Source organism: Colletotrichum orchidophilum (genome assembly GCF_001831195.1).
Source record: "Colletotrichum orchidophilum strain IMI 309357 chromosome Unknown Scaffold_105.1, whole genome shotgun sequence".
NCBI lineage: Eukaryota > Fungi > Ascomycota > Sordariomycetes > Glomerellales > Glomerellaceae > Colletotrichum > Colletotrichum orchidophilum.
Genome location: NW_019173061.1, coordinates 118,293 through 141,792, shown reverse-complemented (window position 1 = coordinate 141,792; position 23,500 = coordinate 118,293). Strand labels below are relative to the sequence as shown.

Here is a 23,500-nt window from a genome sequence, read left to right as displayed (position 1 = left end):
GGGCAACTCCACACAGACTAGGTATAGGAATAAGTTTTGGTCATCGGGAAATTGATCGTTAAGAGGTGGTTCCTCAATTAAGACTACCTAGGTGAGAACCTCTGCCATGTTTCCGCATCACTTACCATGTTTCAACTCTCAGTCTCGTCTCACCGAGACGACAAGGACGCTTTGACCAGTTGACCCTGTCTGAGAATGCTGCTGACTACACAGCATCAACGGACCCATGAGCTCTTCTCAACACTTACCAGCTTGGCGACACGTGATGAGACACTTCCAGATTCATCACAATCTCAGGGGGCTCGCAATCCCAGAATACGAGTCTCAATAGGGAGCAGCCTCGAAGAAATCTCCCTGCATCATCTTTTTATCGTAACTCACTGAAAACCGGAGTCACATGCCTTATGACGCCGATGAGAGGCGCTTCTGAAGGAAGACTACGCCCCCGCTGCCATCAAGAGGATCTGAGTGACCGGGAACCCGGCAGAAGAGTCATGGAGGCTGCTTTCAAGCGCAAGCCCCTGCCGGGCCCTCCGCCGGGCCCTCCGCCGGGTCTTCCACCGCCACCGAATTTTGACCCCTTTCCCCAACATCAGCGTCCCCTTCGTGGCGCCCGGTCGACGCCGAATCTTCGGCAGTCTGTGGCGACATCCATCTACGACCCTCCGCCTGCCTATGAGGAGTTTCCGGGTGTCGACTCTAACGGGCGCCTCGCTTTCGCCGATCCAATCACGAACCTCGGAGCCGGGAGAGTTCCCTCGCCGGCCCCGTCAACCCCGGGACCACACTTTTCTCCCTGTCCTCCTCCCGCTGCTGCAGCACAAAAGGAATATCTGCCTTACCGCCCGTCACCGTCACCGTCAATCGCTGTTGATGGAAAAGACTTGCCCCCGCCAGCCACCCCAGGACCATCATTCCCTGGTCCTTCGGCGGCACAAACGTTTCCCGTGGCAGGTTATCGTCCTTCTGTCTCGCCCACACCGTCCAATCCGGGCCCTTTCTTCCCTGGCCCTCCCGCAACAGCAGAGACCTTCCCGCTGGCACATCGCCCTCCCTTGTCACCCAATTACGCCCCATCAGAAGTCACGTCAACAGATTCTCAATCAAAAGAAAAGACATCCTGGCAGACAGCTCTGGACGAAACAAAGTACTTCGCGGGCGGCCTGATAAGCCATCCATTCGAGTACACCAAACACTATGCCATCCTCCGCCACTCGGGCGCGCTTGTCTGGTACCGCGGCCCCTCCACCTCCGTTACCGTCACAATCTTCTCCGATGCTCCTCTGCCACCCACGCGGACGGTATGGCTCCAGCAAAAGGGCTTCTCGGGGAACATGGGCATGAACTTGAAATCTCTCGTCGGCGCAAACACATCCTGGCTCGACGTCACGCCTTCCGCGCAGGGTACCGCGGCGGCCATGGCCGAGGGCGACGAGAGGGGATGCCAGCGCGACATGAAGAAGTTTCTCAAAAAGGCGCCCAAGAATCTGGCAAAGCATACGCCGAGGGAGACGCTCGTCGTGCGCATCCCCGCCGCCGCCGATGACGGGTACTTCCGACTCGTGCTCTGCGCCGGGGGCGGTGTTGACGGCACCAAGAGGAAGGTTCTTTGCCCCAGTCCCGTCTTCCGTGTCGCGAGCACTTCGACGGACGTGAGTGTCGTCCGTGGCGCGAGCTTCGCCAGCATGCCTCTGGAGCTGGGAATCAAGGCGGGCTCGGTCGTTGCGACGACGGTTGTCAATAAGTATATCGGACCAGCTGCCGCCGTAGTGCAATCCCGGACGAAGAAGATATCGCAAGCAAAGTTTGTGACCAAACATGCCGCTCACATCGCATACGCAAAATCGGGCATCGAAAAGTCCGGCATCAAGACGCATGTAGCGGCATATGAGGAGCAATATGCCACCACCAGGGGCGGAGGATATGATGCCTGGCAATCTGGCGAAGCTGGGTTCCAAGAAGCGCCCCCAGAAGTCATCGGTGCCGACTCCGGCCCTACCGATCCATTCCCGATCAAGTTTGACGGCAAGGTCGTCCGCGGTACAGGGAGGGGAGGCATGGAACTGGGTATCCCGACTGCGAACCTAGAGGGCATACCGGAAGACGTGAGGATGCGAATGCGAGGCGTCTATTTTGGCTGGGCGAGGGTCGTACCCCGATCGGGACTGGAAGCGATATCGACAGACTGGCACGAGAGCATCATTACCGTTGGCCCCGCACCGTACGCCACACCGCGCGTAGCCGCCAAGAACGTCGCCACGGTACACCTGATCCACGAATTCGGCGGTGCTCTCTTCCTCGAGACAAAACTCAAGGTTCTCGTCATGGGCCAGCTGCGAATGGCTGCGCCGCCTGTGGCTGGCTCAGAGGCCGCGCTCGCGGCCTACGGCGCGGATGTGCTTCTTGCCGTGGCTAGCTTGAGTCGTGACAACTGGTGTCCCATTGAGACGCGTGACAGGATGAGAACCATGCGTAGCGAGATGAGCCTGGCTGATCGATACGTCGAGACGAGGGAGAAGGTCCAGAAGCAGGTGGACCGGATTCCTGTGCATTTGGCTGGTGTTAGAACGGAAGGGGCTGCCTTGAGAGATCGGGCATATGGGAATGGAGGAATTTGGATCCCGAGATGATGCATTTATCCATTTGAGAATGAGTGTGATCCTCTGGAAACCTCAACTACCTGTAGATATTCCACATAGATCGTTCACTTCTTGAGAGCTACATTGTGTAGATGTGTTAACGATAGATATTTAATATGTACAAATGCAGACAGATGCCGCTGCGAGGAGTGCCTGCCTCATCGCTAAGTTATGTGATTCAATTTGATGTCAATATATGCTTGTAACATGAACATATTTGATATCAACCACAAGTTGAGGTATTGCTCATATACATGCGCCAGGTTGGGAAATATTTGGACACTTCGTCTCCGCATCTCCAGATTGAGGTTGACTCATCGTCGCCTTATGATCAACCAACTTCATGTCCCTCCAGGTCTTTTCCGATAGCCCTGATAGCTCCATGACGCCGGCTCTCACTGGTCTAGAACATACTTCTTAATGGCGTCTCAACAATTATCTCAAACCTCATGACTCCTAATATCCTTTACCGTCTTGACGATCTGCTGATTTAACTATTAGCAGCCTGATGGCCCAGCTGTAGACAATACCGTAAGTCCTTTAGTGTTGTTAAAAGAAGAGAAGGCTTACCTCGACCAATAGCCAACTTTCTACCCAATCCCGCCTCTGCCCTTATCTTTCCCCAAAAAAGTAACGATGTAAGTGGCAGACGTGAAACCGTTATCTTCGCCTTCGGCTGGAGCCTGCTCATGAGTTGCTTATGAGATGGGTCTTAACATGCGGCTTTGTGCTGGCAACAGGGACTTTGCGAATCCTTCATCAACAATAACATCAGTCTGCGACGAACTAGATCTCTAAGCGAGCAAGTAGCTAAGCGCCGAAGAGGCTATGGCAAGGCATAAAGACATCTATCTTGTTGGTGGGTAGAACAAGTAGAATTAGGTGCCTCTGGGCCGTTGCAAAAGTTTGATTCTTTTCTGAGCCTCATTGTGCACTTTTCTATTTGCCCAGCAACTCATCGCTCTGTCGAAGTTCAGTGACGGTCTCTTCGGGAATTTTGTCAGTAAACCCAATACTGCTTGTCTCTGGGTGTCCCATCCGTGGCATGCAAGGCTCTGGTACAAGTACCATACAGAAACCGCACGTTAGGGGGTGAATACCGTGTCAACGCTGAGCACGTTTGTCCTTAGCCCATTAACTACCGTGTTCCTCGAAAGATGCCGAAATATCAGCTTTTCAAATGAAGCGAAATCTTCGCAAAACTATCCGCTGTTAAATCTATGATAAATACGTCTAACTTTTGATGCTATCGGTTTCTTGTGTGGCTCAACCCTCTCAAAACTTAACATGCTTGCAGCTTCTGTTCCAGAATTCGACTTTCTCGCTACTATCAGCCAGTGACAAAATCAAAGTCTTTGCAAATGCTTCGGACTGATCTATTAGGGTTTACTCTAAAAAGAAGAGGCGAAAGAGAAAATCTGAAAGAAAACCAGGCACCGAAATAGCATGGTAGATGCTTGTGCCAAGTGCTCGCCGGCCCTGTCTGTCAAATGGCCACATGTACCTTTTGCCTCGTAACTGTGGCAGATTGCAATCTACGTTGACACAAAATTGCTCTTTTGCCTCAGTTGTCCGCCGTACTTGAAAAGAAGCCAGGGAATGGGTATCAGAGGAAGGGAGAGAAATGCAAACACGCTACCGGCCCAGTGAACACCCAGCTTCTCATATATCTGGAGAGTGAAGAGAGGGAAAACGGCGCCCAGAATGTATCGAAGAATCCCATTCGCGGCCAGGGCTGAATGTAGATGTTAGCAATGCTTCAGCAACAACTTTCTGGATTGAGGTATGTGGACGCACCGGATGCCGCGGCTTTCTGACCATAAAAGTCCACCATGTAGGTAATGACCGACAACTTGAAAGTGTTAGATACAGTTTCTGACTATTTTCAAGTGATTCCGAACTTACAAATAGACAAAACGCGCCGAGCCCGAATGGGATGCCAGCCGCGACCAAGGCCGCCCAGTGACCTCCACGATGCGCTTCCCATGCATACCAAAACAACCCCACGGGGAGAGCAACGCTCCCCACGAGCGCCGCATACAACCGCTGCTCTGGGAATCCCTTGCCAGCCCGGACAGCAGGTAGTCTGAACTTTGCATCAAGGAATGCAAAGACAAATGTGGCAAGGATATAGCCAATGATGATGCTGAGGAAGCTCAACCCGACCTCCCTCAGATTGAACCCATAGTACTTCTGGAGGACATAGGAACAGCTACCAAAGTAGCTAAAGATCATGGCATAGGCGAAAGCCGTATAAATGGCTAGCGAGGAGACAATGATCTCAGTAAAGAGCATCTTTGTCGGCCTCATGACAGCGGTCCGTACAATGCCGCCAAGTCGCGCGAGAGTGATGCGTTCTTCTCCCGACTCTTTGCGCAGGATCCAGGCTTTCGATGTCTCCTTCATCACCATTGTACCGACCCAAATTGGTGCGCCTACCATAAGAAGGACATACTGCGTCCATCTCCAGTCGTTGTTTCTGTCATGTAAGATATACGCCCCAGCCAAAGGTCCCAACGTCGGTCCCAGGAACGGGCCGAGGATGTACAGCAGTGACGCGCCGGCCCCCTTGCCGAGTTCCCAGACATCAGCGATCGTTCCGGCACCGACTGCGATACCGGCAGAGCCTAGCGTCCCGGCGATGAACCGGCAGGCGAGAAGACCAGAGAATGTGCTCGTCGCCGACGCACCACCCAAGAATGCGAGTAGAAATGTGCAGGATCCGGCGTAGACCCACTTGCGGCCAATGACTTCGGAGAATGGAGCGATGAAGAGGGGACCGATGGCGAGGCCGATAGTGTAGAGCGTCAAGGGGAGGATGGACTTTGTGCGTGAAACGGAGAACTCTTGCATTATCTGGCTCGTCGCCGGGACTGTTATTGAGGTTGCAAACGTACTGCAGGGTTCCCAAGTTAGTCCAGAGAATAATAGCGGGCGCGAAGTTCTGGAGTTGAGCTTACATCTCGAATGCCAGGAAGCATGGAATTGCAGTATGGAAGAGTCGCATCAAAAAACTCCAATTCTTGGTGTTTCGCGATTCGCGAGGATCGTCCCATGGGAGTTGTTGTTGGGCGCCATCTTCAAAGGAGGTACTGTCCTCGCCAGCTCTTTTTTCAATGTCTTCTTCTGGTCCTTTCATGACTGGTAGTTCAGCAAAAGATGCAGGGCTTGTCGTACTCATTTCGGCGGCGTTAACGATGCCTCGGAGAGAATGCCGCGGATCCTTGAGAAGCTGGGGAAAGACAAGTATCGAGGCTACTCTAATGCGACGAACTGCACAATGGGGACGGGCCAATCTATACACCAGAAAAGCCTGAGTTGGATCTGTTGAGGTGCTTGGGATGTCGGGATCTAGAGTTGCTGAAATCCGCTCTGTAAATTGTCTTTACGGATTTCGGAGGCATGTGGACATGGTCAACAATTCACGTTGGGCGAATGTTTAAAGAGCGGACGACCATTCTAGAATATGGTAACATTCATCATAGTGTAAGCACTACCTCAATGTCGGCCTTCACTACCCTCGGCCTATGAGAACTGTGGTTGTTGGAGCTGATTACTGATCTCACGTTACCTGATGCAGGAACCTGCCGATAGGATGAAGGGATGAGATGAACTTGCGATCAGAACTTGATGCTGAGTTTGTAAGATCCATTCTCAACAGTCGCCTATGAACGCAAGAGCTAGAAAACATGCTCTTCAACGTTCTCTTACACAAATCACAACTCACTGTTACTTTGGATCTTGTCCCATACTGTCGGACACCCAAGATCAGTATCAGGTGTGTCTAAGATGGTGAGTTGGGGTGTAATTCGTGATTAGTGAACTATTAATCCTCGGCTGGCGCAATCGCGCTAGCGCCCTAGGAATTTGCACTTCATTGCACAATGACCCCTGTAAACACGGGACACTACGGTCTTGATGCATAAGCAGAAGGCTAGTTTGAGGTTTGTTGCGGCATTGAGATGCTGTGTGCTCGTAGCTGCCAGGGTCGAACTTGGGGCAATGACATAATAGTCGGGAGAATGAAACGCTCCAAGACAGTCATTTCTTACAAATATTTCTTACGTCTTCTGAGCTCAGCGCTTCCCTGTCCTTGCTCAAGAATCGGTGTCGGAAATCAAAGCCAAGGCCCCAGAGGCGTCACAATTTCAACCTTTGCATTTGATCAGGCGAGTCAATGAAGGTCTGAGATCAGCGAGCCAATCCTTTTGACAGCTGAGCTTGTTTATGAGGAAAGAGATTCCAACACAGCTATAGATGAGCCGAGTCATTTAAGCGTTCAAGATTGTGGTAACTAGGTGACAGGTTTTCTGGCTCAAATTCCTGTTGGCCAGTGGGCAAAGACCAAACGGCAGCGAAGTAGCCCGAGAGCACATCCAAAAGATTTTCGACAATAATACAGAGATAATGATATTCTTATTGTTCTCCTAGGGCAAGACATAACTCAACAGCTGGCTAAATTTTGTACCCCTGATGACACCAAGATCGCATCTTCGACTTTCTACTGCGCAACAGCTTTCGGGACACCGGTGCCGTCCTGACGCAGCGAGTATGCGTGAACTCGATCCGCAAAGTCAGCTTCCAACTGATGAATCATTCCCTCAATGTCATAGTCCCAGATCTTGTGGGATCTTTCATGGAGCAGTTCGAGGCATTTCTTCCAGTCGCGCAAAGTGTCCGGGTGATTCCACTCGTAAATCTCGCAAGCCTCGCGACTACTCTGCACCAACCACTTCCCGCGGGGTGAGCGACTAGTATCATAGGCTCGAAACATGGCTTCTAACAAGTAACTCTTGTCCTCTTGCGTAGGTCGGGATAAACCTTGCAATATCTCAGTGCCCTTTTCAAGGAGAGTGGCCAAGGCGAGTGCATCTTCAACACCCATGCCCGCGCCGGCTCCGTGATGAGGGGTGGACGCATGAGCGGCATCACCCGCAAGACAAAGCCTGCCTGAGACGAATGTCGGAGCTGGGTGGTCGTAAGTGTCGAATATGGCCCATTTCGTAATCTCATCTGGCAGCAAACCGATGAGATTCTTGACTGTAGGGCCCCAGTCTTTGAACACTGCGGCAACCTCCTCCCTCGTTGCAGGAGAGGTCATGTGGCCGACTGTGTCGTCCGCATTGTCCCAATCGGTTGTGTCGTCCGCAAAAGCCACAAAGTTGACAAGGGTGCCGCCTGCCACCGGGAAATGTAGCATGTGGGCTCGCGGTCCAGTGTGTGCCTGCTCATTGAAGGCTTTGAAGCTGCCAATGGCGGATACTACAGAATCCATAGGGATCAAGGCTCTGTAGGCAACCTTGTGGCTGGAGTGAGGGTACGCGGCAGGATTGTCCGCTCCGAGGATCAGCTGGCGGACTTTGGATTTGATGCCGTCACAGCCAATTACTGGTCATAATCAGTACCATCACAAACCAGTGAAGAAAATAAAAGCTTGATGGGTGTTATGAGTAGAGCTGAGCATCACTGACCTGCATCAGCGCTGGATGTAGTACCATCCTGAAAGTGCAGAAGCATCTTCCCTCCCTTTCCTTCGTCGGTAACACTGACTAAGTGCTTCCTGAATTCGACCGTTTCGTCAGGAATGCACTTTACAAGTTCGTCCAGGAGATGAGCACGATGACATCCTACAAATCCTTCGCGCCCAGTGTCTAGGCTGTAGAGGAGCGGATCATCCTTGTCAGGGCAGGCCTCGTCCCAAGTGTATCCATCGTTGAACCGGAGATAGTCGTCTGGCTTGTCCTTGTTCTCTCCGCTATGCGTGGCAACGGCATTGACTGCTTTCTCAATGGACGGGTTGAGGAGAGCCATGCACTTTCGTGCGTTGGTCGTGAAGCCAATTCCGGCACCGATTTCGCGAAACCCACGAGACTGTTCGTAAATCTTGACGGGAATGTTTCGCTTGAGTAAACCCAACGCGGTAATGAGACCTACAATACCACCGCCAACTATGGCAATCTCGAAGTTATGTTCGGTATCCGGCATGGTCAATGGATGACTGTTGATTTCTGTTGCCTCAATGCTGTTGTTGTGAGAAAATCCTGTGATCAATCAACCAGGTGGTGTGAAGGGAACAAGGATGCCAGGGCATATCTCATCATACGAGAGTGATATTTTCAGCCAACGGCGCTTGCTCATTTAACTGCAGATGTAATATCAACCTTTGCCAAATTTCATGCGCACGATCTGCAACACCGGATTTCTCCGTGTTCCTTTCCGCAGCATGATGATCTCATCCAAACATTGTTTTGAGCTATGACGGCTCCTCCAACGGAATTCGGCATCTTTTTTTCACCTCCTTAGCCAATTGCCTCTTTTCCTATCAGTATCACCCGGAAGGAATGCATTTATGTTGCATAAATGACGCCGTTATTACGGACAGTATTAGCGTCAACAATATCCTGCGACAAAGCATCATTGAGAGAGCCTGAGAGTGCCAAAGCGGTGTAAAGAAGTCATCCACATTTGGCACCACAGATTCTGTCGCCCAGTCTAGTTGTTGGCAGATTTCACAAGGGGGAGAAATAGCTTCGAGTCTCGAGAGCAAAACAAATCGCAGTCGAAATCAAAGGCCAGATACGGATGAGAAACAATGATTATACATATTTGGGATCAAAGTCAAAATTCCACATTTATGCAATACATGGACGTTTCAGTCTCCAATACTCGGTTCCCTGGTGAACAAGTCCATGATGGAGTCAGGCGTCGCCAAAGAACCATCATACTCGAACCGAGCCACCTCTGGCTTTGAGATGTCTTGGCAAAAGCCATTCACACTTTTTAACTCTCTCAAAGCTTGATCCATAGTTATGATGTCGTCTTCTAACGCCAAATCACAAGATTGAAACTTGAACGTTGCTTCCCGACATAAGTGAAGGGCAGCTGGTGTAAATGGATGGACCTGTCAAATGTCAGAAACTTCTCTCAAATGCGCATCTAGCGGAAATCTGACCCTGAATATGTTAAAGTCAGATAACAGGACTTTTGACAAGAGTGCAATCTCTCTGGCTGCGGCTAGAGCTCGGTCCTCACAGCCGGCGACGAGATGACCGTGCTCTGTGGTAGTTTGAGGCACCATCCTGGCCACTTCACACAGCGACGATAACGCGGCCTGTGTAACCATGCTAGCGAGCAGCATCATCGAATCAGCGCAATGGGACATGGCCGGGCTTTGCAGACGAGATATCTGGCGTGTCAGAACGGAGTCCAGAAACATGTGACGCTCCCGGAACTCGGCAGGCGCGGTCCCGCCCGCATGTCCAGCTTTCGATCGATTCTTGTGGGCTTGTATGCGTCCCATGAGTGAGATAGATAAGACGAATTCTCTAAATGGAGGTTGTCTTGCAGAGCTTTGCGACTCCATGGCTTCCGAGAGAAATGGAGAGACTACTGGTGTCCGACACTGAAATGCGTCGTCGGAGCAGGGAAGCCGAGTGTGTATCTAGAATTGGACCATCATAAGTCCAAATGACCTAGTATATACCTATCATAGGAGACGAGAAGGGCTGGGCCATGGGAAAGGATGGGGGAAAGTACCTCTGATTCGGCCAAAGTCGGAAGCAGGTCATGTACCACGCAAATGATAGTGTCAAGACACAATGCCATCCAGAAGGTTCTCCTCTTTTCCTCTGTCTCAACAAACGAGCCCGGATCTTCGCTAAGTCCTGAGGTCTTTTCCCAGCTTGCATCAACACTGCTCAGGCGCATAAGCTGTACCAAGCGTATAGCTCGCCCGGTACTCACCCAAGCACGGCGGAAACCGACCTGCATCAGCTCGTAGATTGCAATGAGAATCCATGCCTGTGCCTGCCTCAAGAGGCAGTCTTCTTTCTCGACTGGATTATCTAAAGAGTCAAGAGCCTTGAGCCGTTCGAGCGCTTCACGATACAGGGTTTCGCGCATGTGATGGAAATGCGAAGAAAGTGAAGCGGCAATTGCCCACATTGCATATTGTAAACATGCATGTGGACAGTTTGTTCCTTCTGAACCCGAATCAGCATTTGACGTTGGCTTCTGGTTGGTCTCTCTCGAGATACGAATGTATTGTGATTGTTGCAAGAAAGGCGTAAACGCGTGCGCCCGGTCAAAGTATAGTTGATCGCTGGATAAAGTACGATACTTAGCGGCAGGTTTCCAGACCTTTAGATTCAGCGTGTCCCGAAGCGGATACTCACAGATCAGCCCTCATCAACGGCTCTATTTCCCTGAAGGCCTGGTGCGACGGCCCCTGCATAGTCGGAAATACGCCGGCATAGTTGAAGGTATCCTCGGCAATGATAGGCAGTGCGGTGAAATCTACCGATGCGGACGGCTGAATTGGGATATCGGAACGAGCCTGGCTGGGCAAAGCCACATCGGGGAGAGAAGTGAAGAACTCTGTATCGCCAGAGAGGTTGCCCTGAGGGCTACAAAGACTGGCTTCACCAGAATACGAGCCTGAAGAAGCTCCGGGTTTCCTTTTTAGGTTGTTGCTTCTTTCAGGCGAACCATTTACGCCGCTTCTCGCCAGGCGCCGCTCAAGGGTAGCTATGTCCTCACCCTGTCAGCATCTTCAGTTGACAAGTGGGAACACGGCAACCAAAAATAGTGAGGGCTGTCGATACGGAGTTGTTGACTGACCGATTCTTGATCTAAGGACTCTCAGTTGATCTCTCTTAGATGCTGGAGGTGGGTTGGCCAGGCCGCCTTGGCAACGTACACCTGCACGAACACACCCACCACAAGGCTGTTTGCGGTCACATCCCAACTTGCGTATTCTACACTGCTGGCAAGCCAGATCAGGACTTTGGCGCGGATATCTTGTCGCCGTGCTGCTGGCTGTTTCAGTATTGTCTGTCGTTGATGCTGTCGCGGACGGGGGCGGCGTTGGGCCATGTCTTGGGTGCGACTGACACAAAACGCCACGTTCAAAGCAGGGGAGACAGAAATCGCTACCTGGTAACTTTTCCATTGCTGCTTTGGAAGGCTCTGTTGCAAACTGTAGAGACCGTGCTCAATGCAAATGTCAGATTCTGACCATTATTTTTACACGCTGCGCCGCCCAGCATGCACATTAGTCAATATTCTCACTCAGGGCCACCAAGAAGTGGTTATATATGCCAAATGCATGCTAACTACCGTAGCGTTTGCCACTTTAGCGACATGAGCTACATTCGGATAAGAAACAATGAACCTCAATCAATATAGGTAATGTGCGTGGTGACGATCCTTGTCTGTGATGAAAAACACGTGAAATCTGCGAGAACGTGCCATCATGAGTTTTTTTGGTAATCCTGAAAGAAAAGGAACCTGCCCCTGAAAGTTTTTCATCAATGAGGCTAGGAGCCATGTCAAGAGCAACGTTTGCTGTTTGTTTGCTACCCGGGCTGTTTGCCCCTTTCCTCGGGATGCTGATCCGGCGCGCCGTCCCCTTCATATTTCTTTATCCCGCCCCGCTTTTCCTTTCTTTTGGCCGTTGTGTTTGCTTGTTTGCTCCCTCGGCTGCCAGTTTGCTCGTTGGCCCTTGCATGATCATCTTTGCTAGTTGATTACCGGGCTTGCTCTTCCGCCAGTCACCCTTCTCACCGGATTCTACCCTGCGATTCTTGGTTCGGTGAGGATCCCAAACCTCTGAGGGAGAGAGAATCCAACCCCCCTCTTCCTAGATCAAACAAGATGGATGATGTATGTTTAGCTACTGAAATGGACGATGGGAAAAAGCGGCTGAATATATTTAAAGACAACGAAAACCCTAACCAGATTTCCCTCGTAGCCATCTTTCAGCCCTAGAAGCAGGTAAAGCCAACAGCTCGAGAGGTTGAGGTTGATATCCTGATTCATCGAGCTAGTGCAAGTTCGGAACAGATGGTCTTCTTCATTTTCTTTCCAACTGAATCTACAACGAGGAACTCTCATACGATGTCCTCATGTTGCAGCTGACATCTATCTAAAGAGGCCTCTTCTTATCGATCACGATTGCCTCAGCCTACCTAGTCTGTGACTGCCATTCAGAGAAATGGAACGCATCTGACACCTGAAATAACCAAGCTGAGGTGTCCGTTTTGTCCTAGAGACAAAATAATCACTAAAATATCAAAGACTAGGTAAGGTCCACAGAAATATTTATCACTCAATGGCCGGTGCGCTATTAATTGGTCTCTCGTTTACTTGGTATCTAAATTACAGACCAAACTCAAAGTCCTACTTATACATGCTTGCTATCCTCACTCTACTCGCTGGGTACTGCAAGAGCTTCGTCAATTGTCTTCCAGGTATGATCTGTGACCTTTTGAAGATCCTCCTCAGTCCAGATAGCCTTATTATCAACCACCTTACCATTCTGATCGATACAGCTCCAAAACTTGCCATCCTTCTCCGATGCTTCGTTCACTCCCTTTAGGAGTTTTTCCGCGCAAGTATCCGCCGGCACACCTGCAACACTCGTCAGGATCCGTGTCGGAGCCCGAAGATACCACGGCATTGTGTGGAAGATGTTGGTCTGCACGAGGCCCGGGTATGCATGGATGAAGTGCTGCTTCTTGCCCTTGTTCTCATTCGCATACGCCTGGATCACAGCATCCGTCATGGACAGGCAATGGTTTGCCGCGTTTTGCAGGCTAAAGTTCTTCTTCAGGTCCAAATCGTCCCAGATGAGCTTCGTCGGGCTCCCACGGGTGCTGTCTAGGACGATGAGAACTTTGGCGTCGTCCTTCAAGATGGGGCTCAGCTCGCGGATGAGCAGCTGCCTGCCGTAGTAGTGCAGGGCCATCTTGCGGTCGATGCCTTCAGACGTCTCGTTCCGGCCTGCCATGGTGAGACTGCCCTGCGTGAGGACGAGGAGGTCGAGCTGCTGGTCTTGTAGTGATTTGATGTCGTCCGTGTATCGCTTGATGGAGCGCATGGACGAGGCGTCCAAGGGGCGGAATTTGATGTTGGGATGGGGGAGGTCTTTGGGCTCGGTGCGGCCGCTGATGGTCACTTGTGATGAGGCCGAGGCTGCGGCGAGGCGGCAGGCTATGGCGTAGCCAATACCGCCGGTTCCTCCAACAACTAGAGATCGCGTAGCCATGATTGTCTATGATGTGTGAATGAGAAAGAGGAATGTGCTACAGGTCATGTTGTAGATTTGTAGTGTAGTTGTAGTATGGGATCATCTCAGGAATCAAGCTGCTTATCAAAAGTTGAGCTTGGCTCGGTCTGGGGTTAGGCCGATTCCGAACACAGTTAGAGCTCTCCTAAGTCCGCCACCTCGGCGTCGTCTGATTGGCTCAAATCAATTGAGGTCTTTCATTCCATGCAAAGAAGCTTTCTAACTCCGCAAAATCCGCCACAGGTTTGAGTTCCAGCCACCCACAACTCTGGTGTGAAGTGGCTTCCAGCATTAAAGCTATTGACTGTATGGATATCCGTACATAGAATGTACGTGATGCATGGAGGATACCTGCTTAGATAAGTCCCCAAGACCGCTCCAACGGTCTGCTAGGTTAATCGTTCCTTGCTTTTCACGCGTATCACTTCCGCCCTCACTCGCCTTCGTACGTCATCTCTCCCGCACGCAGAGCTGTAATCGAGGAGAAGTATCCCAAGGACGGGAATGGAATGGAAAGTGGTTTGAATGTCCCTTCCCGAGTCTCCTCCCCGTTCGGAATATCTTACACCCACTCCCGGGCAGTTTTATTTATAGCACCGTGGCATGTCCTCGTAGCACGTGACATCGCCTGGGAGCCTTACCTAAGAACGAGGGATGTGCCGAAGTGCCGGACTGGGAATCTTAAGTTGGCCACTTTACCAACTGCATCAGTGCATGGCAGCACCCCAAGAGTCCCGACTCCCCTGCTCGCGGCTCTGCGGCAGCGTTAACTCTGGGCGAGCGGGGGCCGCTGACGCGTTGTCTGGTCTTTTGGCGGCTCAGCGTTAGCCAAACAGAGACATCGCGGGACGCATGGGCTGCCGATGTTCCAGGCGAAGAGCTGGAAGCCTGCCATACCACCATACCTACTACTACTACCCCACTACCTACCTACATGATGCCTGGTCCGGCCTGGCATTCCGGGTGCATTCCAATGAGCTGAAAGGGGGTGAATTCGGGAGCTAGGGCCGTACCTATTACCTTCCCCATCTTTCCTCCCCTGGCCGAATGTTCCGTCGTCCGTCATGTTTTCCCCCTAGGGCTGAGGTTTCGATCTCCCGAAAATCTGTCCCCTTTCTTTTGACGCTTCCTCGCCTTGTTGTGGTCTCGACAAACGCGCGCGGTGGTTGGCATTGTCCCACGTCACACGTCATACAACACCACCACCACCGCACCACACTCAAAGGTGACAAAAGAAGGTGTTCACTGGTTAGGTCGTCTGGGATGTCACTCTCGGCCCTACCACACTAACTTCAGCCCTTTGGACGGATCCAACGTGCTGGGCCACACCTAAACTGGGTCTCTTCTCCGAATCTTTGCCCATCCCACTGATTGTCATTCCGTTCTTCTTGGCAAACTGCGGAGGGCCCCCCCAGTCTGGTTCATCAATTCGGCTCCTCGATTTGTTCCATTTGTTGAAATTTGTACCGCCCCCAGTCCGTGGAGACTTCTTCACGTCGGCGGTGCCGAGCTTCCATTCTTGTCCCGTCTACCCTACATAATCACGCTCTCCCCTCGCGTTCTGCGAGTCTTGTAGAGGGACGATGGGCATCATGGAGAAACTAGGGGTGAAGGACCCCTTGGCAAAGCTTCCCCACAAGCCGCAGTCTTACAACGACAAGTATGTCGTTGTCTACGACTTCAGTGAAGTCGGTATGTCATTTTCGCAGTCTTTTTTCCCCCACAATGATGTGGGAATGTGGCTGAAATGGATGGCGCCGACGCTGACTGCGCCCAGATTCTGACACCTCCGTCAAGGAGCTCACCACCCTCCTGAACGAACTCCAGTCTGCTGGTCTTCAGACGGAAGTGAGGGCCGGCTACGATCAGACCCTTCTCATCTTCGTCAAGGCTCCTAGGGAGCTTCTCGGAAACACCGTTTACAAATCGAGGTCAGTCGGAGACCCCGTCGTCACAGTCAGTTGAAAGCCTTGGCTAACATCCCACCAGAGTAAAGGACTGGCTCTATGGCATTATCCCCGAGCACCCCGGCGGCACAAAGACCACCGTCGTCGACGGTGCCTTCGAGGCCGAGGACATCCTCTCAGTGCACCACCTCGTCAACTGGCCCAAGTCTCTAGGTGGTGCTGGTGTCACCCCCGAGACGGGACAGTGGAAGAATGTCAAGGCTATTTTCCCTCTCCACAACGAGGGGACAAATCAGTCTCTCATGAAGCACCTCAGCAAACGTCTGTTCTTGACGCTGGACGATATTGATTCTATCCGCGATCTCTGGGGAACCAAGGTGAGTTTCCGCACGTCCACCCTCTTTTACTAGGCTTTCTGACAGACACTGCACCTAGGTCGCATTCTATTTTGCCTTCATCCAGACCTACCTTCTTTTCCTCACTTTTCCCGCAATCACAGGTGTCATCGCATGGCTGTACTTTTCAAAGTACTCACTCACCTACGCCATCTCAACCTGCGTCTGGTGCAACATCTTCCTGGAATACTGGAAGATCCAGGAAGTCGACCTCAGCATCCGGTGGAACGTGCAAGGAATCGGCAAGGTCAAGGTCAACAGGCCACAGTTCAAGTACGAAAAGATTATCAAGGACGAGGCCGGCCAGGAGAAGCATTACTTCCCCAAGTGGAAGCAGGTCTCCCGCCAGCTGCTCCAGATTCCCTTTGTCTTGATTTCGGCCCTCGCGCTGGGCGCCATCATCATGCTCGTGTTCGCCATTGAGGTCCTCATCTCGGAAGGCTATGATGGGCCTTACAAGAACCTGATTGTAAGTCCTTTCCATGATTTGTTGGTACTCATCATATGAGATGCTTACCATACACAGGAGTACGTCCCTACGTGCTTGCTCGCCGTCGCGCTGCCATACATCAGCAGCGGCCTCGAAGAAGTCGCCACGATACTAACGAACTACGAAAACCACCGAACCGCCGATTACCACGAAATGTCTCTCACGCAAAAGGTCTTCGTCCTCAACATCATCACAAACTACCTCCCCATTCTCATCACGGCCTTCATCTATGTCCCATTTGGCGACGCCTTTGTCCCCTGGCTCGAGAGTATGACAAAGGGCTTCCTCGGCGCCATTGGCCAAAAGTACATGGACGACGACCTCACCTTCCACGTCAACGCCGACAGGCTCCGCGACGAGGTCATTGCCCTCGTCGTCACGGGTCAAATCTCGGGCTTCTTTGACGAGAACATCAAACCCGTCCTCAAACACAAGGCGCAAGAAATCTACCGCGAGTACAAGCGTTCGCACTCAAAGGACACGATGCTCATGTCCATCGTCAAGGACGCGCCCGACGAGGCGAGGTTCCTCCGCAGCGCGCGCAACCAGGCGACACTGGACAAGTACAACGTCCAGGACGACATTGCCGAGATCGTCCTCCAGTTCGGCTACCTCGCCCTCTTCTCCCCCGTCTGGCCCCTCATCCCCATCGGCTTCCTCATCAACAACGTCGTCGAGCTGCGCACCGACTTTCTCAAGATTTGCATGGAGCACCGGCGCCCGCCCCCCGTGCGCACCGACGGCATCGGCCCGTGGATCAACTCCCTCGACTTCCTCACCTGGGCCGGCAGCCTCTCGACCGGCGCCATCGTCCACCTCTTTGGCGCAAACAGCATCGGCGGCGGCGCGTGGTGGGCGCTGCCCATCACCATCTTTATCAGCGAGCACGTCTTCCTCGGCCTGCGGTCCGTCGTCCGCTTCTGTCTGGAGAGCATCGGGTCGGAGCAGATCCGCAAGCAGAGGCACCAGCGGTACGCGACGCGCGTCAAGCACCTCGAGGAGATGGAGGCCAACAAGCAGGCCGGGCTGATGCTGTCTGTCGCCGAGCGCGAGCGGCGCAAGTCGATTAGAGCCATGGGACAGGAAACCTTCTGGACGACGCAGATTGACGACGGTGCGAGCGCCGCGGTGGGAATTGGTCTGATTCAGTCGGTCAAGAGGGCCGAGGTGTTGAAGAACGGACAACCGAAGATTGACTAGCAGGCTGCCTGTTTTTGATATCGAGGCCAGTCCATACTGTAAAACTGGTGAAACGCCGGTAGAGGCTTTGGAGCATAAATACCCATGCCAATAGATGTGATTCACACTATCCGCCCCGTCTGTCTGCTTGACGGGATCGTGACTAGAGCCAAGCGGGGAAGAGATGAAGGGGAATGGTAACATGTCTTTGATATCACATCGCAGCGCTGACATCATCGGACCTCCAATCCTTAGCCACGAGGTATTTCGACCAGGGCGACATTGCAACTTGAACCGACGACTACCCCTCCCTCTGCGAAGCCGGCAAACTAGTCCGCGCGCTATGCGCGCAGCTCAACGTCCAAACCATGGTGCTGCAGCACTGTGCCAACTTTTAAGGACGGCCGAGGGGCAGCAAGGAGAAAGAAAGGGCGTCTGAGCGCGCAAAAGGTTGGATGGAGATTATGAGCGCCGTGGGGACGGATATGCTGCAGGTCAGATCATCGGATTCATCAGGCATCCGCCGCCATGTGAAAGGATATCTGGAAGATTGTGCAGCTCGCTGACCGGCCCAATTTGTGTCTCTGCCTGGACACCTTCCAATCCGCCGGCAGGGAATGGAATCCGACGACGGCCATCTGGACGCATCGAGACGAATGGCAATAGTGAGGAAGATACCAAGGTGTCTTATGAGATTTCCTGACAAGAACTCACAATGGCGGTCTCTCCGGAGAAGATCTCCTTGGTCTAGATTAACAAGGAATACAAGGTCTCTTCGCCCCGGGGCGAGGAGCCCGACGAGAATGGGTTGAGGCCCAAGGGGCGGCGGAGTCACGACCATCGACAGTTGCCCTCTGATGGGGTTTGTTTGCCCATCTTGCAGTTCCTGGAGGCTGTCATGAGCACGGGATTCAGGTGATGGCTTTCGGTCGAGGTCTTTGATGGAGAATTCGGGGAAAAGTACGGAGGTGAGCTGCTGCGATACGCGAGGAAGGGGAGGGGCGGCGCGAAGATGCTGGGAGAGATGATTGTTGGTTTCTAGTTTAGGAGACTGCGGTAATAATCATACAGTAGTACATGAGTGAAAACCCACTCAACAAGCTCAACAAGCTTAATGCGTTGAGTCACCTTTCTGCTGGTCCTCCTCGACCGCGTCGAACCTCAGAGGCACCTCACTCCCGGTCCACGGCATCACTTTCAAATCCTTCCAAATCGCCAACCACCGCCTCGCCTTCGCCTCATACGCATCCCGCACCCCAATCGTCGGATTCGGCCGAACAACCATGGCAAAGTACTCTGACAAGCCCCGCGGCGCATACACCCGCCACTTCCCATCCCCTTCCACCCTGACCCCAATCATCGCGCTCGTCGAAATCCACGTGTCGATCCCGGCCTCGGTCGACTCGTGCCGCGGACACGGCGCCCCAAACTTGGCCTCGTACCACAGGTGCACCCTCGCCTGGTTCCGAATCTCCACCTCGCCGGAAATATCGGCAAAGATCTGCTTGCCGCGGCGGATCACGGCGTCCTCGGCCGCGTAGGAAAGGTCCGAGGCGTCGTGGTAGACGAGGTCGTAGTCTGCGATGCCCGTGGTGGGCGGCAGCGAGGAGACGTGGTTCCAGATTGTCTGGGAGACGGCGCCGCCGGCGAGGTACCAGTTGGGGAGGTTGAGGGTGGTGGCGAGGGAGAGGACTTTGACGAGCGTCTGGTTGGTTTCGAGGACTGTGCGGAGGAGAGTGAGTTGCTCGCCGAGCGGGAGTCTGGCGGGGTTTAGTGCGGGCATTTTTCTGCCTTTAGTCTTTGGTACTCTTGTTCTCGGTGAGGGATTGAGAGTGAAGTTGAGGTTTTGGTGATGTTTTCACTTTTTTTTCTTTTCCACGAAGCGAATGACTCAAAACGCGTTGGGAGCGTGTTGATATTGGTGTCGAAGGATCAATCACATCACGGCAGGGGGCTGATACGCGGCTTACCTAATTTGTGAATCTGTCGGGCTTTCTTTTCGCCAATTTTTCACATCGCTAACAGGGTGGAACATGTCGTGATTGAAAGGATCTCAGTAATCCATAAATGAGACTTTGGTGTTCTGTACAAATAAGATTGGATCCAACCAAGGAGTCTTGACTCACTCCGAGGCCGAGCAGTGTGGCTTCGTGAGCTGAGCCTCTGTGAAATCGATGAATTAGATAGAACTATTCAGACCAAAAGAGACCGGGATTGCTTGATCTATAACCAGTCCATGTTTGACAAGCGGCAGAATCACTCCCGCTATCTTTTATGATGCTTCCTTGCTTCCTGACGCGAAGCTGCCAATTCCCAAACCATCATATGTCTGGAATACATGTATGTTGTTGGGTGAAGCATGTGAGCAGATCTGTAGAGATGAGCGCGAATCGGTAGCTTGCCGACCCCGCCATTACCCCGCAATCATGAAGGGGCATCGCGTCGCGTGTTCCATTCTACATCTAGATGACGATTCCATCTTTCAGCTATGAAGGTCTGCATTGGCACACCGATGGCGACTCAGCGAGAACTCGCCCAATCACGCTTCATGCTGAAGCAAGCCTTTCCGTTGAGGCTGGCCCGGGAAACGGTACGATTACCCTCGATCTCATCGTCCCATCCGTTTCATCCAGTGACTTTAGGTGCAATCACTGCCGCAATGTGACCGTGGTATCGAGAGCGTACAGCTCCTCCGTCGCTCACTCACGCCTAGCTTACTACATGTAACGAACAGGCCAGGCAACCAGACTGCCGGCGAACATGATCAATAGAAGTTGCGACAATCGATGCTCCTTTGCTATTCAAAAAGGGTATTATGCTTTCCTTAAGATCAATCATTAGGCGTTACGTCTACCCAGCTCATGAACCATCCTGCTCATCAATGATGAGGAAGTTCAGCGGCACCAGCCTCTCGTTATCATGTGAAGCCTCCCTCGTCGACCTCCCCCCATAAGCCACTTCTTCCTCGCTACCATTCTCGCTGATGCTTTTAATGTGCGCCAAGGCATCCTCATCGCCTTTGCTCGCCCTCGTCGAGAATCCCCTGCTACTCGACCTCCTCCTCCCGGACCGTGTCTCGCTGTGCCTCTTTTGACACATGACGTTTCCGCAGCATTTGCAGGGGAAGTATGACATGTTGTAGGCGTCTGCGTGGCCTGGCCGCGGCGGACCACTGCTGGAAGTGGTAATATTGGTGGTGGAGAAGGGCGACGGTCGTTTAGCTGGGTCGTCGGTGACGCGGATCGGGGACGGGTCCGAGGTCATTCCCAGCTTGTAGCCGACGGTTCTGAGGAGGGGACGGAGGGTTGCGAGGCTGCCCGCTGTGATGGCGAGGCCTTGTTCTACTGATGACCAGATGGCGATGTCGAGGGTGGACCCTAGATTCTAGTCAGCCTTCATAATCCTGTCAGGGGGACACCTCGAAATAGTCGACTTACAGAGGAAATCAGGATCTTTGAGGCTCATGAGATACCCAAAGCGAACCAACACAGCTGAGCTGGCACTGCCACCTTGGTCAGTCCTATCCACGTCGAATTGGTACCGGATGATACCGCACTTACACGCAGCCCATGATCAACAGCGGGATCAGGGCGATCTTGGCCTTCTTCTGCAGCTGGAGTTTCCAGACAATAAAGGCAGGAAGGATGGCAAAAGTCAAGTCGGATATGACACTGAAACCACTGTACAAGAATGCCAGGGCAATGACTACATTGATGTTGATGCAGCTCCCCTGCTGCTTCTTTTGCCAGAAGAACGATATCGGCTGGCACTGGAACAGCGTCACGAAGAAGAAGACGACTCCGGCCAGGACGGTGAACATCATGGCCATGTAGATGATCCAGCTGTGGAGCTTTCGGGTGGTGATGCGTAAGAGGAAGAAGGCGATGGACATCTTTGAGACGATCATGCTGAGGGAGTAGAAGAGGTAGCAGAACCACCAACACTGTGAGTTCGTGTTAGTATTATTCTATCGTACCCTGACTGTTCAGGTTACCAACCTCGAGTGCTTTGGGGATCTGGTCATCTTCGATGTCTGCAAAGTGCCTTCCGGTGCCATAGTGAACACCAAGTATTGAGGAGGTAGAGTAGCATATGAAGAATGTCTTTGATCGAATTAGTCATGTTTCCTCACACAACCAACGCCGCGCAGTCGACTCATGCGTACCAAAGCCAAGACCATGAGCCAGTCGTCCGTTCCAAAAGCCTTTACCAGACCGGCCCGGACATAACAGCGCAAGGCAGTGGTTAACACTGTCGCAGAGACGAAGAAGAAGTTGACAACCAAGAGCTCGGGTCCACGGTTCTCAATCATGGGTGCCATATTTTCGTAGATCTCAAACTCAGATATCGATCAGGGGTTCCCTTTTCTGGAGCAGGCCCTCCCATTTCCCATTTGAAGAGATGCAAGACTTATGGGGATCGTGGGAGAGTGAGGGAGAAAGGGAGGGGGGAAACCAGGTCGTACAATTCTTTATAATTCTCCCTCCATGAATAAGAGTAAAACCGCGAGACTGACGCGGGCTGTGAAAGCTGCCAGACGCCTTCGTTCCCGTGCATCGGGCGCTAATGCCAGGGGCAGATGGGTCTCCTCTTGTCACATTTGCATCTTCAGAAGTCAGAATACGAAACCTTGAGTCGACGGCGTCAGATAGTGCGCCCAGAGAGCTTGGCAAGTGCCGTCCGTCTCTTGGATCGAGGAAAGGCGGGAACAAAACTTCGGTCCTACTCCACCGGGGCTCTCCTAGTACATGCGGGTTGGGAACCATTTACGATGAGGCAAAGTTGGCATACCCGGAGCAAAAAGCTTTGGCAAGCTTCACCTTGAAGAAATGCCATAACCCGGCGACAGACTCGGGATGGCGGCGGGAAGATATGCCTCGTCCGCGTCAAGTCAAGCTCTAGATCTAGCACCAGTCCTCGTTTGGCGATGGCCCCCCGATAGACAGACGAGGAGACTGGCCAGTGGTACTACTGCGGCTTGCTTTCTCGAAGGGGCGCTAGAACAGATCAATAGCCGTTCCGGCACGCCACGTCGAAACGGTGGCCGTGCCAGACCATCTCGCGTACGTCTAGCTTGGTGTCTAGCGGTTTTCTCGCTTGTATTTTCGCTGCTGCCGGTCCAGTCCAGTCGCTTGGAAGCTTCATTGAAACAAACAGGTGAAGGAGGCACAAGTAAATTTCATTTCGTCAGTGATAGCGAACACTGACTTTGTTGGAATCCTTGGTGTCTCCTCGCGGTCGGGATCCTTCCGATCCGCACCTCCTTGTTGGCAAGAGATATCGGCCCGTGGGTGTGTGCCGGGCCCCGGGCCCTGGAGTCGTCCCACGATGTAACACATGCTCACATCGGCCACGGTCACTCAAGATCTCAAGAACTCGATCAAATCGAACGCGTGGCCGGCCATCTCAGAGACGCCAACGGCAAACATCTGTCATTTGTCAAGGTGAGGGTTTGGGAGCTTACAACTCTAAACCACTCGTGCGGCACTCCTGTGAAGCCTAAAACGGTGCGGCTATGAACAAGATTGCGACGGCTCCAGCAGTCTAGGGGGAACTCTAGGGGAGCCGAGACATCCTTTGCGTCTTTTCTCTAGGGCGCCACAAGGCCCAACTTCTCCAAGATTTCAATGATGGTTCTGTCTTTGACGTTAGCAGTTTTAGTCTATTTGAGAAACGTTGTGAGCACGGATCCCCCCACGATTTCGCTTTCCTATTCGGGCATTGGGTTGCCATGAAAGACCATCACCTCACTTGTTTCTATTGTTCATGATGAAGACGCCTTTTTCGAAGGATCAATTGAAGGGTTGGAATGGTCAACGATG

The 23,500-nt window shown here is 52.5% G+C and overlaps 8 protein-coding genes across 8 annotated transcripts; 2 read left to right on the top strand and 6 right to left on the bottom strand.

Moving 5' to 3' along the window:
- Positions 1–494: 494 nt before the first annotated feature.
- On the top strand, positions 495–2,630 carry CORC01_10536 (uncharacterized protein; the record flags this gene model as incomplete). Its single annotated transcript, XM_022622164.1, has 1 exon — positions 495–2,630. The coding sequence occupies one exon, from the start codon at positions 495–497 to the stop codon at positions 2,628–2,630; it is 2,136 nt and encodes a 711-aa protein (XP_022471361.1).
- A 1,544-nt stretch (positions 2,631–4,174) lies between these two features.
- CORC01_10535 (major facilitator superfamily transporter) lies at positions 4,175–5,820 on the bottom strand (the record flags this gene model as incomplete). Its single annotated transcript, XM_022622163.1, has 4 exons — positions 4,175–4,374; positions 4,437–4,491; positions 4,545–5,535; positions 5,600–5,820. The coding sequence occupies 4 exons, from the start codon at positions 5,818–5,820 to the stop codon at positions 4,175–4,177; spliced, it is 1,467 nt and encodes a 488-aa protein (XP_022471360.1).
- A 1,320-nt stretch (positions 5,821–7,140) lies between these two features.
- CORC01_10534 (salicylate 1-monooxygenase SalA) lies at positions 7,141–8,624 on the bottom strand (the record flags this gene model as incomplete). Its single annotated transcript, XM_022622162.1, has 2 exons — positions 7,141–8,027; positions 8,111–8,624. The coding sequence occupies 2 exons, from the start codon at positions 8,622–8,624 to the stop codon at positions 7,141–7,143; spliced, it is 1,401 nt and encodes a 466-aa protein (XP_022471359.1).
- Positions 8,625–9,653: 1,029 nt separating this feature from the next.
- Positions 9,654–11,513, bottom strand: CORC01_10533 (all development altered-6; the record flags this gene model as incomplete). The annotated part of the gene is made up of 4 exons (XM_022622161.1): positions 9,654–9,695; positions 10,176–10,740; positions 10,814–11,178; positions 11,358–11,513. 4 exons carry the CDS (start codon positions 11,511–11,513, stop codon positions 9,654–9,656), a joined length of 1,128 nt encoding a protein of 375 aa, XP_022471358.1.
- A 1,333-nt stretch (positions 11,514–12,846) lies between these two features.
- CORC01_10532 (uncharacterized protein) lies at positions 12,847–13,686 on the bottom strand (the record flags this gene model as incomplete). The annotated part of the gene is made up of 1 exon (XM_022622160.1): positions 12,847–13,686. The coding sequence occupies one exon, from the start codon at positions 13,684–13,686 to the stop codon at positions 12,847–12,849; it is 840 nt and encodes a 279-aa protein (XP_022471357.1).
- Positions 13,687–15,290: 1,604 nt separating this feature from the next.
- On the top strand, positions 15,291–17,699 carry CORC01_10531 (uncharacterized protein; the record flags this gene model as incomplete). Its single annotated transcript, XM_022622159.1, has 5 exons — positions 15,291–15,399; positions 15,485–15,638; positions 15,697–15,991; positions 16,050–16,478; positions 16,536–17,699. The coding sequence occupies 5 exons, from the start codon at positions 15,291–15,293 to the stop codon at positions 17,697–17,699; spliced, it is 2,151 nt and encodes a 716-aa protein (XP_022471356.1).
- Positions 17,700–18,789: 1,090 nt separating this feature from the next.
- Positions 18,790–19,461, bottom strand: CORC01_10530 (uncharacterized protein; the record flags this gene model as incomplete). Its single annotated transcript, XM_022622158.1, has 1 exon — positions 18,790–19,461. The coding sequence occupies one exon, from the start codon at positions 19,459–19,461 to the stop codon at positions 18,790–18,792; it is 672 nt and encodes a 223-aa protein (XP_022471355.1).
- Positions 19,462–20,537: 1,076 nt separating this feature from the next.
- CORC01_10529 (uncharacterized protein) lies at positions 20,538–21,999 on the bottom strand (the record flags this gene model as incomplete). Its single annotated transcript, XM_022622157.1, has 5 exons — positions 20,538–21,055; positions 21,116–21,180; positions 21,239–21,621; positions 21,677–21,781; positions 21,844–21,999. 5 exons carry the CDS (start codon positions 21,997–21,999, stop codon positions 20,538–20,540), a joined length of 1,227 nt encoding a protein of 408 aa, XP_022471354.1.
- Positions 22,000–23,500: the final 1,501 nt, after the last annotated feature.